Genomic DNA, 17,230 nt, shown 5'->3' with positions numbered 1-17,230 from the left:
TGGATGGAAAACACTGGAAAGAAATTGCTTAGAAATTAGTTTTCATGGTGTGCAGTTTGCAGCTGTCAGGTGATGAATTCTGCCCTTCAGAGTGAAAATTCTGATTGTTTTTATCTTATCCAACCACATCCATGGTATTGAGGATAGGGTGCATGCCTCCTCTTACATTTCCAGTTTCACCCTAACACTCAAGCCTCTAGCAGGTGTGTTAGCATTTAACAACAGGCACCTTGAAAAGCCTGGTCCATCCGGAGAATGATAGTAATTCTTATTGTTTACTGTTTAATGGCTTCCTCTCCCCCTGGACTTTGTGCCAGTGTATATTGTAATGAACAAGTTCTAGAAGAATATTATAGCCTCACTTAATCTATTAGGACACTTCGCAAAGACATTTATTTTGCAATGCCAAGAATTATACCAACAGGCAAACTAAAAATACATGCCTAATAATTGCACAAAGAGAGTCTGCTGCAGCAAACTAATTAGCAGAATGAATTACACTATAGAAAAATCACTTAACCTTTTAAGTGATACAATATTTATTGATCCTGGTACAATATTTATTGATGCTGTTGCTTTGTTTTGAAGCAATTGCTGTGTGTTATCTAAAAAATACACTCCAGATCTGAGAACTGATATATGCCATCAAGCATCCCTTTGAACATATTAATTCTATAGGTAGCAAAAAAGGAACTCCTCATGATCGTGTCACACACACAAATGCAAAGGAGTAAATACATGTCTTATTTGACAAGGCTTGAAAAATGCTGGGCAAAATGCCCATTGATGAGGAAGGGCTCGCTGGCTTTGTGGGGGTGAATATGGAACATGTGCACAAAAACTGACTCAATAAGCTTTGGCAGGGTTTCTCTGGTGGGCTCAATGGTACTGGAATAGGACTGGTAAAACATTTTCTGTCCAAAATGTTTTTTGATGGAAATTGAGTTTTCTGCAAAATATTTTTTTTAAAAGGGTGTCTACGTTCAGTAGAAAATTTCAATCTTTCATCAAAAATCTGAATGCACAAAACTGGCCGAAAACTAAAATATTTTAATTCTGAAATGCTGCCACAGTGCCTAATGTGAGTTGTAGTTCATTGGTCTCATGCTCTCTTTCTCCTCTGTGGATTGCACTCATCAGTAGGACAACATCTCCCATGATCTACGCTGGCCATATGACTTCCATGAGGCATATATTCACTTCATTAAGAGAGAAGACCCTGGTGCATCATGGGAGAAGTAGTCCAACCAGGGAGCCTGTCATATAGTAAAGACTAGGAACTTGAGGCATTCAAACTACAACTCCCATGAGGCACTGCAGCAGTAATTCAGAATTGAAATACTTTTCCAGCCAAAATAGTTTGTCCAAAAATGTGAACTATTTCAGATTTTGATTTTTCCACAGAAAACTCAACACCCTCATTTTCCAGCCAGCTCTAGGATGGAACATTGCTGGCTTTGAACCATCCTCAGAAACATTTCCCAGGCTGCTACTGCAGTCTTAGGCTTGCACAAGGGGTCATAGTCTCTATGCTTAACCTCTATATTGTCTTTGGCATGTGGATACTTACCTTCTTTTCTCACTTTTAAAATTGCTGGAGAGAGAGCTGCTGTAAGGATGTGTAGCAGGATTACAAACTGTGAACATCTGTCTCTGCTAGTGTTAGACTATTCTGGGTATAGAAGAGTGGAAAAATGATAGTTTAAAATATTTGAGTGATATAGACTCTGTAATCTATATCACAGAAAGGAGATGATTTTGTTGGTCTTGACATGCTTGTTTTCCTAATAGTTGTCTAGACATTTTTTAAGGTGCTTAAATAATAGTCATTTCAGGCATTGTACCTTCAATAGATGGCAAACATAATAGCCACATGAAAACTGATTTTGTACAGCAGCTCCAATAATTGATCCTCCATAAGAAAAGGAAACCCGACGCCTGTAAGGGAGAAGAAAGATGATCCAGTTGCTAGGGTGCTAGCCAGAGACCTGCGTTCAGGTCCTTACTCTGCCATGGACAACCTGTGTGAGCTTGGGCTGGTCGCTTACTTTTTATGTGCCTCTGTTCTCCCATCTGTAAAAGGGAGATGACAGTTCTCCATACCTCTCACAAGGGTTGCAAGGGCAAATACATTACTTTAAAACACATTACATAAAATACAGTAATATATGTGTGATAAATACTTTGTTCTGTAGTTGCAAAAAAAAAAATCTAATATTCTGTGGTGTATTAACAGGAGTGCCATATGTGAGACACTGGTGGTAATTGTTCTGTTCTACTCTGCCCTGGTGAGGCCTCAGCTGAAGTACTTGTCCAGTTTTGGGTGCCACACTTTCAGAAAGAAGTAGACAAACTGGAGAAAGTCCAGTGGAGAGCAATAACAATGATAAAAGGTTTAGAAAACTAGGCATGTTTTGTCTTGAAAAAAGAAGACTGAGGAGGAACCTCGTAACAGTCTTCAAATATGTTTAGGGCTGCCCACTGAAGGCAGGAGAAGAGTGTAATCAGTTTACAATGGGCAAGGGAGATTTAGGTTGGGTAGTAGGAAAAACTTCTAACAATAAGGGTAGCTAAGCTCTGGAACAGGCTTCCAAGGGCGGTTGGAAATCCCAAGCATGGAGGTTTTAAGAACAGGTTAGAAAAACACCCATCAGGGACAGTCTACGTATACTTGGTCCTGCCCTCAGTGGGGTTGTGATGGTCCATGACTCTTCCAGACCACGTTTCTATGATCTATTCTTAAAATGATTGGACGATGCTCAGTTACTAGGGAAATAGGCACTATTTAAGTGACATAGATAGGGAGTGTAATTCCAAAAATTAGCTCAGAAAAATCAAAATAGTGCATAACAGCACAAATGTTAGCAAGTATAGTAAATTCCAGTTATCCAAATTTCCTTTATCTGAAAATCCTATTATCCAACTCACAGGTGGTTCTGTGCAGCCCGTGTGTGTTAATTAACACCTAATAAATTCTCAATTAGCTCTTAGAGTCTGTTAGTGCTAATCAACAGCTTTGGATTTGTATAGCCGTTCAGAGCAGTTACCTGCAGTTACTGAGACCTAATCCTGTTTCAGCAGCACGGCATGCAAACTCTTTAATAAAGTTTTAATCAAAGTATTAAGCAAACATCAGCATTCCTCCCTTCATTCCCCATATTTCTATATCAGTGAAACTGCAGCTCAAAAAAGCACGTCTGTTTATTCAAATGCCTGGCTATCCAAAAGTTATGTCTCCCACCTTCCCAAGCTATAGGGACAACAGAAGTGTACTCTAGATATATATATTTTTTTTTGTGAGTGTAAATACATATATAAATGTACTGAAACACTGGAAAATGGAAGCACTATTCAATTGTCCTGTGGTAACCATTCAAAAGCCAGTGATTTAGCAGTCTTTGAAAAGTTAAGTGACCATGGTAACTGACCTTTGCCTTGTTTTTCTTGGACCTTGGAAAAGAAATAATGCAGTGAGATAGGAATGAAGAGTCATGGATGGATGATAATCTGAAAAACTGGGGAACTCAGTTACTGGGCCACTGAAGTTTATTCACTTTTCAGGTATGTAAGGCTATGTCTACACTAGCGAGTTTACAGTGGCACAGCTGTATCGATGCAGCTGTGCTGTGAACTCTCATGTAGCTGCTCAATGGCAACGGGAAAGAACTCTCCTGTCAACATAATTAAAACCACCATCATAGCATTGTGCACACTGCCACTTACACCAGCAAAACGTATATCACTCAAAATGGTACCCTGATAGAAGTTTGCCAAGGAGCTGGTTTTCATTCACTGTTACACTCATATAGATGATTACTTGGGTGCATCTCTCTTAAGCTAAGAAGGTCAGTTGAGGGACCAGACTTTGTTATTATAAGAAACTGCCAATGAAGGAAAGGACTTTCTCTTATGCTTGCTGTGATTGGGGTGGTGCTCCTTCAGCACAGGCTTTGAGACCCAGACTTGCAACTCCCACCACATTCTTTATACCAGGGGTGGCAACCTTTCAGAAGTGGGTTGCTGAGTTTTCATTTATTCCCTCTAATTTAGGGTTTCACGTGCTGGTAATACATTTTAACGTTTTTAGAAGGTCTCTCTCGATAAGTCTATATTATGTAACTAAACTATTGTTGTATGTAAACAAGATTCTTAAAATGTTTAAGAAGCTTCATTTAAAATGCAGATCTTATCAGTTTGTGCAGTGGTTCTTAACCTGGGGTACACATGTCCCCTGAGAGTGAGAGATGCCCTTTCTTGGGTGTGCGAGACTTTTTTAGATGGTAAATCATCAAAAACATAAATTTAGCACAGGCACATAAGTACAACTACTTTGTTTCATCAAACCTATGTATTTATTAGCTTTATACATTTTTTTAACAATTACTGTAATATACAAAGTTTTAAGTTTTCAAGTTTTTAAGCTAATTGTAGTGTAATTTTTGATAAGAGGCGAGAACATATTTTGAGAACTCCAGACCGTCAGCCGGCTGAGCGGGGACAGGTGTAGTGTATTAAATTGCTCCCTATAGGAATGTGCTACTTACTTACGGCTGCCAGTCCTGATGCTCTGAGCGGCATGGTAAGGGGATGGGGAACAGGGGTGGTTGGATAGGTGTGGGAGTCCCAGGGGGCCTGTCAGGGGTCGGGGGTGTGGATAGGGGTTGGGGCAGTCAGGGAACAGAGGTCTTGGATGGGGAGGTTTGGGAGAGGAGGGATGGGTGGGGGGACCCAGGAGGGGGCGGTCAGGAGACAAGGAGCAAGGGGGTTGATGGGTGGAGGGTTCTGAGGGGGGCAGTCAGGGGGGCAAGGGATCCCGGAGGGGGTGGTCAGGGGACAGGAACAGGGGGAGGGTTGGATGGGTCAGGAGTTATGAGGGGGGCAGTCAGGGGGCGGAAGTAGGGCCGACAGTTTCCCTACCCTGTGTAGTGTATTAAATTTCTCCCCGTAGGAATGTGCTACTTACTGTGTACCACTTATGGCTGCCAATCTTGGTGCTCCATAAGTAGCACATTCTTAGGGGGAGAAATTTAATACACTACACCCAGCAGACAGACCCCCAGACCAGTGGCGGGCTGAGCGGCTCAGCCCACCGCCAGTCTGGAGTTCGGTCCTCCGGCTCCTGCCAGCCAGGGTCCCGGCTGCCGGCCCGGCTCAGCCGGCTGCCGGCCGGAGGTTCCGTTCACCCAGGCAGGCAGCGGGCTGAGCGGGGGCGGCGGCCGGGACCCCAGCTGGCAGCAGCATGCCAGTAAAAATTGGCTCGCGTGCCGCCAGTTGCCGACCCCTGCTTTACACAGAAGGTGATTACAAGACAAAATCATGGGTTTATGATGTTTGCTGAATCCAACAGGTCTTGCTCATCTGTCATCAGCAGTGTCATTGAAGGGGGTTATAACAAAATTTGTAAACAATGTTTTCAATCAAACAAAACTGGATTTTACTCACCTAGATTATGGATGGTAGATTGTAGGGAATTTCTCAATGAAATAATCAATTGTTCAATCCTCTCTAGTGACTTTTGCTGTACTGTACAATGGTTAGCAAAACATCTAAGCACAAGCTTAACTTTAAGCACTGGATCAGGGGCTTAGAAATCTGCTGGGACCAAGAGCTCAGTGGGCTTCACAGAGGCTCAATAGTCATTTTTGTTGCTTTGTCAATAGACAGGACAGATCTGTCTGAAGGATTTAATTTTAATAATGAATAAAGAAGGCCTAAAATGTTTGTTTAAAAAAACAAGGGCTTTCGTGTGGTTTTTTTCCCCCTAAATCAGAAATTCAGCTATTGCCTATCCTGGAAGGTGCCCTGAAGAAGCAGAGAAATAGTAGGAATAGGATATCACAAGTCCTAACAAAATGAAAACTGATGGATGTGAGAATTTGAATTAAGGGCTGAGAAAGTTCCCAATGCACTTACATCATCCATAAAGTCTTCCACAAATAAGGGGAAGACTTCATGTTCCTGATATATGTACGTGGCAACAGCAAACAGGTGGGTGGGTGGGAGGGAGGGAGACAGGAATAACCATCGCCCTTCTCCTTTACAGATCACAACCAGAAAAGGGGCCACCTCCTTTGCAAATCACTTTTAAGGTCAGACTTTACATATACCTGCTGCGCTGCCATATGTAGCTCTCACAGCTCAGCAGCCGTAGAGCTTCATTCTGGTTGAGCTCCACCCTCCACCTGAGAGGAGCCTCTGCTTGATGCCTCTCAAAGCTGAACGGAAGGGCCAGCTTTTTATAAAATAATGGGTTTAATCTTATGGGCTGATTTCAATATGTAAATGTCAGTCCTCTGGAAGCTGAAGGAAGATTTATTTAACTGGATAGCACTAGAGGTGTGACTGTGCAGACCCAAAAGCTGATTAACAAGGTTATTGACCAAAATGAGTCAAACCCAAACGTTTCCCCTCTTTTGTATTGAGAACAGCACAAGCAAAGCATGATGACCATTTAAATAGCAATAAAGCCAAACAGCCAAACACATTATTCCTCCCCCCTGCTCAGTTCCTTTATGGAAGCATTTGTCCCTGTTGTACTCATAGACCTATGACCGCTTTCCCCATGAACTGCTGTGTACATGCAAAAATGCCTTTTGAAACTGGTAACTCATTTGGCACATGAGGTGCCAGTTAATATAAGAATATGGGGTTTATAGTTCTTGAAATATTTGTGGCTTGAATATGTTAAAAACATTTAAAGCAGCAGGAAATGACTGTGTGCAAGGAGTTCTTTTTCCACGGGGTCTATTCATCTGGTGAACGCATCTTGTAATTTAACATTCTTTTTCACATTAAATGAAAAAATATTCCAAGAACCCGACATTAACAGAACTTTCAGGTTTACAGTGGAGCACTCAAAAGTTAGGAAGTGACAAAGTTAAGGGTGAATGTACAACCTTAACATTGCCTCCTTTTGTGTGCAAATTACAAGCTGGTCTTGAATTGCATCATCACATACCAATTTGCAAATAATACAATATACCAGAGGGTCTTTCCAATAACTAGATACAATGTAGCACATGCCTCTTCGCTAGGGGAGCATTTTGGTGGAGAAAGCAGCAGGTTTGTGGAAAAAAAAAAATGACCAGGACTCTCCGAAAATAGGGTTTTATAAAGGAAACCACCCGAACCACAGCAGTCACTGCTGTACCCATTCTACTACCCAGTTAGAGGATTTTCAAGTAAATACCCCATAGAACTGTTCTCTATTTGGATTTATTAGTTATTATCAAGAAAAGACAAATAGTGCTTCTGAAATATTGCAATAATCAGTGTTCTGAGTTGCTGTTACCAACAGAAACAGAATGGAATTCTTGTACCATGCAGGGTACGGATGCCCTGCTGATGGAGCTCTCTGTAGTCTCTGACAGTTGACGTTAGCTGAGGATCTGCCTCCTGGTGTCCTCATTTGTACATAATGCCTCAGTGGAGCTATGACAATTTACATCAGCTCCTGGTCTCTTTCTGCGTAGAAGAGCTCAGAGAACGTATTCTGGTGTAATGAAATAAAGCTTTCCATTTTTTTTTTTTTACAAGAATCTAACTGCCCGCTAAGGGAAATATAAATACGTTTATTTTACTGCTCAACACACACATAGAAAAAAGGATCTAAACATTTTTCTTCCTGTTGGACACACCCAGGTTACTCAAGGTAAAATAAAGTTGAAGTGGTAGGACTGGAGCTTGATATAGATTAATTCCTATTGAATCCATACTTCTAAAAACCCCAATCTACTGTAGAGGAGATTTTTAAAAAGACAGTGGTGGGTGTAAAACCTGCTCCCCACTGAAGTCAATAACAGAACTCCCATTGACTTCAGTGGAGTCAAGATTTCATACTAATTCACATTAGCAATACATATTGCAACTGTTCAGATAAACTAGGGGCTAAAATTTCAAGTTCTATGGGCCAAAATTACTCGTCCCCTGCACCCTGATATTCCCACTGACTTTCATATAGGTACAAGTGTTGCTCAACTTGCTCAAGTGAGTAGTCTCATTGGCTTCACCAGGAGTAAAAGGAGCAACAAGGTTAGGCTTGCAAGCAGGTAGGAGTTAATTTATATTTTCTGTATATGGAAAGATCAATGAAGTACCTACTTAAACATATAAAGAACAGAGGTAGCAGGAAAGATTTTTAGCAGCACTAATGACAGCACTATAAATAGAAGATTAAGTAGATGGTTGCCCCCAGCCCTATAATAATAATTACTCTCTCTACACAAAGGGGAGAAAGTTCTCAGATCCTAAAGTGCCCAGCAGATCCTGAGGGGTAATCAACAATTACGACGCCCACTGAAATCAGTGGGAGTTATGGGTGCTTAGTATCTTTCCTAAAGTGCTCAGCAAATCTCAGGATTGGGCCTAAATTAATTACATACACAGTTCTAGTTCATGAATTAGGCAATATTCACGAACTAGAACTACTACTGCAGGGGGATTTTATGCGGGTAATTCCCATTGACATTAATGGGAATATCTCATGTTCACTTAGGGCTTGGCTACACTTACATTTTATAGCGCTCTAACTTGCTGGCTCAGGGAGGTGAAAAATCATCCCCCGGAGCGTAGGAAGTCAGAGCGCTTCAAAGTGCTAGTGGAAACGGGCTCTGAGCCGAGCTCCCAGCACTTGGAGCTAATCCCCTCATGGAGGTGGCTTACCAGGAATGCTGGGAGAGCTCTCTCTCTCTCCCAGCGCTCGCGTGGGACCACACTCGCACTTCAAAGCTCTGCCGTGGGAGTGCTTTGAAGTGTCTTGTGTAGCCAGGCCCTTACTATACAACAAGTGGAGCAGAGACCTTTTGGTACAATTGTTGCTGGCAGTTGACTTGCATTAACATATACTGCATACTTCCTAGTAGTAGATTGGGATTACTGGACTATCTGACATGTACACGGCATTTCATAGTTTCAATACCTCAAGCAGCCTGAACTCTGTGAGAACACTAATATTTCCAAACATGAAGCTCTAGCTCACTGAAGGCAATCATTTTTTTTTTAATAACTATGATACAAGCAAGTAATGCAGACAGTGGTGCGGGTGTGGATGGGTAAAAATATGGAAATCTGTGCTCCTCATTTTATATTAGGGAAGCCCCCCCCCCCATACTCTCACCAGTTCACTAACAGGATGAGAGTCATATGCCACTTCTTAGAGCAGTCATGCTGGAATTACAGGAGTCAGAGAGTCATTAGTACCTGCTTTAAATGATTTCCCTTTGTATCTGAATTGCTGCAGCAGCGTTTCAAAAACTGAAGTAGAGCAAGAAAATGTGGATGATGGAACACACAGATTCCTTTTTCTGGCCCATTCAAAGGGCTTGCTCCCATTGAGGTGAGTGGGAATTGGGCCAAATCCTCAGCTGGTGTATATCAGCATAGCTCTATGGAAGTCAATGAACCTGTGTTTATTTACTGCAGCTGAGGATCTGGACCTGGGTATATGAGGGCAGAATTGGGTCCAAAGTAACTAGATAACATCTTACTGATGGAACAACAACCTTTACCCCCACCCAACCTGTTGAGCAGGTTGGCTTTATTTATAGCCTCCTGTAGGAAAACAGGTTCAACTTCATCTGCTCCCTGCAACTCATTTCATTCTATTGTTTTAAAGCCTTCACACTCCACTTCCTCTGCTGATGGTGTCACTGCAAACATGCAAAGTTGCTGGGAAATGTAGCATATTCCTGGAAGCCAGTTTCCGGCCTGACAAGTCTCATTTAAGTCTCTCATATCTCTTACGATCACACAATGACTTCCCAAGCTGAAGACCTTTTCCATGGATTTCACTGCATGTGTTTAAGTGAATGGACAACAATCTGGATTGCCACACCAACATGACAAAAATCAGTTTAAGAACTAAGTAAAATGCTGATAAAGAAAAATCACTGAAATCTAACTCCTCTTCGGCACTGAAGCCTTGAAGAGTACCCTAGAAGGAAAAAGAGCATGGGGGGAAGGGGGGGAGAGAACCCCAGTCCTGTTCCACATCAGCAATGTGTCCTGTATTTACTGTAAAAGGGAGACACCAGAATTAACAATTCAAGTAGTCTTTAAATTTCTGAATCATTGCAAACAATTCAGACAGAAAGTCAACTGAAGAATCTTGAGGGTCTTTACAAATAAACCCTCTATATTTATATAACATGAAGATATTATTTCTGGAATAAACTAGTCAAATAAATGGTGGAGCTATAGTATACAGAATACATTGTGCAAAATCATTTAAAAATACTTGGAAATAATGGACCAGATTATCAGCTATGAACAGCCAAAGTGCACATGATACAAGACAGGGTGTGTGTTTGTGTGTAAAGGTGACCTAAAGCTCACTTTTTCACTCCCTTGATCCTTGTGCTGCTCTGTGGAAGGCTGGTTTCTTTGTGTCATGTTAGTGCAGCCCTGAGTCTGTTCTAACTTGCTGCAATAGCCATACAGGGCTGAAAACACAGCCAAAGATCAATTTAACATATGGGTATGTCAGCCACACCACTCTCCCTACTATACCGGCGGAAGGGAGGATGGCTCTATACCACCAGAAGATCACTCTGATACTCTCTGGCCAGGCAAGACAGTGTCAGGGCCAGATTACAGTGGTGATGAGGCACAAAGTGGTCCTAATATATTGAAGGATCTGGCCCAGTATTTCTGATGACAATTTCTTTTGAAGCCATGGCTAATCAAAAACTACAGTGAAAATAAAGGTGATGTATATATACACATACTGCTTCCAACAATTAAACATGTTTATCATCTATGCAGTCACTATGTTTTATAGATGAATAGGAAAAAGCTCTGTCAAGAACAATTGTAAAAGTAAAGCACAGGCTACAAATATAATACATTGCCTGAAATCAACAATATACTTCATATAAAAGCTGCTGGAGTATGCAATTACTAAGAATGATGCTCAGACAGTTTACACTAGCTGGCCTGATGAAGTGCCTTGCAATAAATATTTAATTTGAAAGAAAATAATATTTTTAATACTAGTCAAAATTTGAACCGATCAGGTCTTTGGCTTTTCCACTTCCGTGGTTCATGCCACCACAGCAGCCCATAGAAAAGTGTCTTTTAAATTAGATCAGTCCAGTCAAAAGCTACTGTGAGTATTGACTATGTGTGCAATATGGCACTGCAGGATGAAGATAAGAATTAATAGGTCTTTTAAAAGATTTTTGTAAAAAGTGTATTTAAGAGAGAAATCTATTATTTCGCCATCATTCCTCACCTACTAATGTGTCTGTGTGCACATATATATCTGGCCAAATTTGGCTCTGATTTAAGTTGGGCAACTTCACCACAGTTGCACATGCTTACCCTAGGTTTGAATTTGCCTCACGGTTGTTTTTAAATGAAATCTTTGTCAAGAAAAGTTGAAAGGTGCACAAAGTTTGTTTTCAACACAAGTGCTTCTTACAGCTCCACTCTAGCAGCATCTACACTACAGTCAGTTTAGTCATCTAGGGCCTGAGCCATCTCCTGCTGAAATCAACAGGAGTCTTTCCACTGACTTCAACAGGAGTCAGAGCAGACATCTATGAAGCCAGAAGAAATTGTCCTCTCTATGCCCTGTCACTTGTTCTAAGGTTGGGTTTTTCCTCAATTAAACACACAGATCAGAGTCCCATTCTGGAATTATTTCACCAATCATCAAGTTACAGTTGTATTTTTCTGGATAACCCAGAGTTTCTTCTGTGTATATTTCTTGGCATCCACCCCCCCCCCCCAGTGGAGGGCTGTGCTGAGCTGAAAGGAAGAGCTTTATAGTTCTCTCGGTATGACAGTGAAAGGGACAACAGGACTACTGGATTCGAGGTCCAGAGCTGTTAGGAAGCATTCCACAGCAGCTTCGTTTTTTCCTTGAGCTTGCAATACTTCTCCTAAGCTGTTCCAGGCTTGGTGATCGGCGCTCTGTATCTGGACTGCATCTCTCAGAACCTTCTGAGCCAGGCTTCTCCGCCCGAGCCTGCTCAGTATGGGCCCCTGCAAATAAACAGCAAGCTTGTATTAGTGCATAGCCGTACTAACATGGTGTGCTCCACAATGGGACAACACATGGTGTGCCTAAGGCGCTAACACTCTAAACAGAGAGGAGCAATAAATCAGTTGTGATATTCCTCAGCCTGTGAGAGGAGAGAGGATCTTCAGCACAAAATGATTCTTGAAGAAGAGGGGTTGCTCACTGCTAAGTTATACACTGATTTGGTTGTGGATGGATTTAACGAAGGTTGTAAAGCCTTTGAGCCTACAGGAAAATGTCTGGGAGACCAATTAACCAGAGAGCACAGGCCTAAATTAACACTTGTATGTTTAGTAATGCAGACATGCAGCTGCCTCCCAAGCACATGTTCATGACCTGGGGAAGTTTTGCAGCACCTTGCCTCAGTTTCCCTTTTTCAGGGCGCCTCAGAAATTCCACACGCATGCTTCTTTCTCTCTGTTCAAACACCACTCCTTAGTATGGTTGCCAACTTTCTAGTCACATAAAACTGAACACCCTAGCCCCACCCCTTCCCTGAGGCCCTACCCCTACTTGCCCCCGCTCATTACATTTCCCCTCCCTTGGTGGTTTGCTCTCTCCCACCCTCAGTCACTTTCACTGGGCTGGGGCTGGGGGTTGGAGTGAGGGAGGGGGTGAGGGCTCTAACTGGGGGGTGCGGGCTCCGGTGTGGGGCCAGAAATGAGGGGTTCAGGGTGTGGGATGGGGCTCCAGGATGGGGCAGGGAGTTGGGGCATGAGGGGAGGTGTGAGCTCTGGCTGGGGGTGCAGGCTCTGGGGTGGGCCTGGGGATGAAGGGTTGGGGTGTAGGAGGGGGCTCCAGGCTGGGGAGGGCTGTAGGTTGAGGCAGGGGGTTGGGGTACAGGAGGGGGTGAGGACTCTGGGGTGGGGCTGGGGATGAGGGGTTCAGGATGTGGGAGGGAGGGGGCTCTGGGCTGGGGGTGCAGATTCTGGGGTAGGGCCGGGGATGAGAGGTTTAGGGTTCAGGAGGGGGCTCCGGGTTTGGGGGGGCTCAGGGCTGTGGGTTGGGGCTCAGGGTTGGGGTGTGGGCTTACCTCAGGTGGCTCCCAGTCAGTGGCACAGAGGCTGGGGGGGGTGGGGAGGGGAAAGGCAGGCTGCCTGCTTGTCCTGACACCACGCTGTGTGCACCCTGGAAGCAGCCAGCAGGTCCGGGTCCTAGTCAGGGGGGCCAGGAGGCTCCATGCGGCCCCCCCAGGCACCGCCGCTCCCCCATGCGGCTCCCATTGGCCGGGAACCAGTCAATGGGAGTGCGCAGCCGGTGCTCAGGGTGGGGGCAGCGCACGGAGCTCCATGGCCCCCCCACCTAGGAGCCAGACCTGCTGGCTGCTTCCGGGGCGCAGCGCGGTGCCAGCCAGGACAGGTAGGGACTAGCCTGCCTTAGTGCCACAGCACCACCAACCGGACTTTTAATGGCCCAGTTGCCGGTGCTGACCGGAGCTGCCAGGGTCCCTTTTTGACTGGGTGTTCCAGTCGAAAATCAGACACTGATCACCCTACTCCTTAGGGTCTGGGTTTCTTAACATCAAAGTTCAGAGCAAAACTGAAAGTCTCAAATAAAGTTGACATAGTTCAATTGTATTCCCTGCTTTTAGTAGGCCACTCCCAGTCTTGTGTAGCTGGAGGATTCTTTACTTCTCCCCTGGAGTCTGAACTTGGCAGCTCTTCCCAGACATTTGTCCTTCCTGGCACTCCCAACCCTTCCTAGGTGGAGATATGCTCAGGCCCAAACTCTTCTGCTCAAGGGTCTCTTGGCAGGGTATGCTGCTCACTGCAGCTCTTCTGAAGTCTCTGCTAGAACTTCCTCCTCTTGTTTCCTATTCCCTCTGGCTCTTTATAGACCAGTTACCTTTTATTAGGCCCCATGCTGAGGCTTGTTAATGAGGGCCAGGTGGGCTGGACCAGTACCCTCTTAAAGGGCCCAGTCCGAGCTGTGACAATCAAAAATTTGGAACAGCCTCACTCTTATGATCAGGTTTGCAGAGCATTTGAGTTCACATTTCTATGTTCTCTATCATTTGTTAAAAATGTGCTGTCTTTGTCATTAATTCAATCAGTTTGTAAGGGTATTCATATCTGAACAGGTAAGAGGCGTCAACCCAAGTGATAGAATTCAGTGTTACAATGGAGTGAATAACCACAGGAAATGTACTGCGATATTTCACCCACTGTGAACTCCACGTGCCTCACTTTGGAAATCATCTTGCAAGAAAGTACTTCATTTCAAATTCACTTATAAAGTATATAGAAAGAGTGAGGTGTCAGTATGTTCGATGATTATTTGACTTCAATTGTTTCCTGTGCTTGTTTTGTGACTGTTTTGTAGTCATAAATTTAACTAGAAGCTTGAATAATCTTTGATTGGCTTTGCTGTGTCTAGCTAAGATAAAAAGATGTGCAATATTTTAAAATCCTTGTGGTCACAGCCTAAAACATTTCTTTTATGAACAATGGGGGATTCTTCTGCAAGGAGCAAATATTTTTCTTTGTCTTCTTGTGTTTACTTTACACAGGTAGCCAGCAGGTGCACAATCCGTCACCATGACTAAGTCCTGTATAGCAGCGGTAACTCGTTACCAATAACTACAGAAAAATATTACCATGCAAGAGAAAGGAGCAAAGATGCCACATGCTTTTAAGCAAACAAAGAAACCTCAACAAAGGTTTCCTTGGTCAAAAGAAGAGCACACATTATTTTGATCTGAAAATCCATTCATAACTATTTCATATAAAACCTGAACTTTCAAAGCCCAAAAGCACTTACTCTCTCTAGTGCTTTCTCCCTCTGTGTTTACAAAACAGCACCTGAAAGTAATTAAAAGTCAATGGGCCAAATTCTGCTCTACATCTGTGCTTTTCCTTTATCTTTTCCTTTCAATGGGAGTTGTATATGTCTACTCAAGGCAGTTTTTAGTCCATTGTGGGTAGCTGATTGGAAACAGAATCAAGTGTCTATGACCCGACTCTATGTAACTTGTGCATCTAAACTTCCCGTCAGACTAATTTCACAGATGTGGAAATTGAGATATAGAGCAGGCAAGTGACCTGTCCAAGGTCACCCAGCAAGTCTATTGCAGAGCTAGGAATAGAATATAGACATCCCAGATCAAAATCCCTTGCCTTAACCAGAAAACCATCCTTTTTCCTAGGGAGCACACGTACTGCTCAGGAATCCCATGACTATTAAAATTGATCTCAAGATCCTTGTGGTCAAGGATTCAAAGAACCATCTTCAAATTGGCACTAATGGACATCCATGTTGGTAGTCTCAGCAGAAATGCTGAAGAAGAAATGGGCCTTACAGACTGAGCTATCTTCTAGAGATGGTTACTTCAGAGCTAGCATGAGGCACACCGATGGGAAACCCTGCGCTGCTGCCCACCTGTTTGGGGTCTGTTGTGTGAACTGGGAGGTCAATCTTTAGGACCATCAGTCTCCATGATTATTAAAACAAACCCACCTAATAAAAATAACAACAAACTGTGCAGCACCGTTTCCTCGTGTCAGTCTCAAGTGAATGATGCCTTTTGTAGTTAAGGATCATCTGTTGGATTGACTCCAGGAATTCAAAGCTCTTTGTCACATCCTTGCACACCATTTTCTGTTCTGCCTGCATGACAACTGGTATACTTGAGTCTGAGGCACTCTTTCTAGTTTACTTCTCCCTGCAAATATTTTGGGACATTACATCCGAAGGAGGCTGTCTACCAATGCTGGGCATTGCAGTATACTGTACTAGCACAGGGTGAATCCTAGAACACGTGTAGCCTTTAGTCAGAAATGTAATGTTACAAATAAAAATTTGTCTGATTGTAAGTAAAATAATCATTTCAAAAGTTACCCATTTAGTTCATCAGAACAATCTACAGGTTTACAGAGGGGTTATCCAATGCGCTTTGAATTCAGTGGAAAGACTCCCATTGACTTCAACAGGTCTTGTTGGATCAGTGAGAAACGGTAAAATGGTTTTGGGGAATGTTGCTACAATCAACATTTCTAAGCCTCTTGATTGGAGGCTGACTTGCTGAAACATGACAGTATGGAGAACTCATTATAAGTGATTGTTAATGCTACTTGTTCTAGTCTTCTGCAATCCTAACTTTAGAAAAATAAAAGTACTTTAATGTTTACTATTTAAAGAACAAATTGAATGCTAGTTCTGTGTAGTGAGGCTGAATGGAAGAGCTACTTTGAGTCTCTATGAAAGCCTCAAACAGTTTTTGTGAACTACAGATCACAGAATCCCAGAATCCTGTGAAGTAACACACACCACTGAACACTTGGTTTCTCTGAGGTATTTGTTCTTGGGAGCTGCTCCTCACTAGTGAATTCCATATTTCCCCCTGGAGTATGGCTAGCTGTAAACAATGCGTGCATGTTGTTGCTATGTAGAGTCCATCTGGAATCTGCCTACAATGCAAAGAAAATAATATATTCATAGAGCCACCCACTGATGGACAATTTACATTTTTAGCTAAAGGTTTTTTAGATTTTCTAATGAAAGTTCCGTTCTTTAGTTTCCATAGAAACACATCTGCTTGATGTGTGTGCATAATTTCATAAAATCAGAGATCAAAGGAAGATTAGCAATTAGTATAAATAAGAGAAGACAACTGATTAAGGGTTTCATCTTCCTATTACAAGCAAAAGGAGGGGCTGTATTATTGTTGTCCTTTATCCCCCGTGCTTTTCCCCCTCCCGCCCATATCAATGCAGAAATCAATGCCTGGCACAACCTTTCTTTTCCAGTTCAACAGCAGGATTCTTTTGGCTATCAAGAGGGCTCTTAGGAGCTACCTCCTTCCCCATTTATTTAGGTTATGCAGATGGTTAGTATATCCTAGCACTAGAGACACTGAAATATTGTCCATTGATTTCAATGGGCTTTTAAGGCCCTAATCCCACTCCCATACACATTAAGAGCAAAACTCCCATAAACTTCAATAGTGCAGGGCGAGGCCTGACAGACTGGTTTTTAAATTAATATATACATTGTCATGTTAATTAAAAAATAAACCAAAAAAACCCACTGTCCTGGAACAGTGCAACTATGTTAAATAAAGATACTGCTTTCCTATGCTAATTGTTTTGCTCTAACTATTAAAGCTTAGGTATTGATCTACCTAATGTGGTCTGAAGATAACTAAGACAAATTCATTTAATTTTTCCTCCTCTATTTTTTTTGGTTGAAGCTAAATGTTAATGCTTGTGA

At 42.8% G+C, this 17,230-nt stretch overlaps 1 protein-coding gene across 6 annotated transcripts in view; it reads right to left on the bottom strand.

The window, feature by feature from the left end:
- Nucleotides 1–6,727: 6,727 nt before the first annotated feature.
- The window catches only part of TTC7A (tetratricopeptide repeat domain 7A), a 268,350-nt gene continuing 257,847 nt past the window's right edge, over nucleotides 6,728–17,230 (bottom strand). For all 6 annotated transcript variants that reach the window (XM_038395347.2, XM_038395348.2, XM_043511898.1 and 3 more), the window contains one exon: nucleotides 6,728–11,985. In XM_038395347.2, coding sequence (XP_038251275.1) covers nucleotides 11,764–11,985 — 222 coding nt within the window. In that variant the 3' untranslated portion in view covers nucleotides 6,728–11,763. The remainder of the gene's footprint in view (nucleotides 11,986–17,230) is intronic.

The sequence above is a fragment of the Dermochelys coriacea genome, chromosome 3 (assembly GCF_009764565.3).
Source record: "Dermochelys coriacea isolate rDerCor1 chromosome 3, rDerCor1.pri.v4, whole genome shotgun sequence".
Classification (NCBI taxonomy): domain Eukaryota; kingdom Metazoa; phylum Chordata; order Testudines; family Dermochelyidae; genus Dermochelys; species Dermochelys coriacea.
Note: the sequence above shows the minus strand (reverse complement) of the source record. Positions and strands in the feature narration are given on the sequence as shown.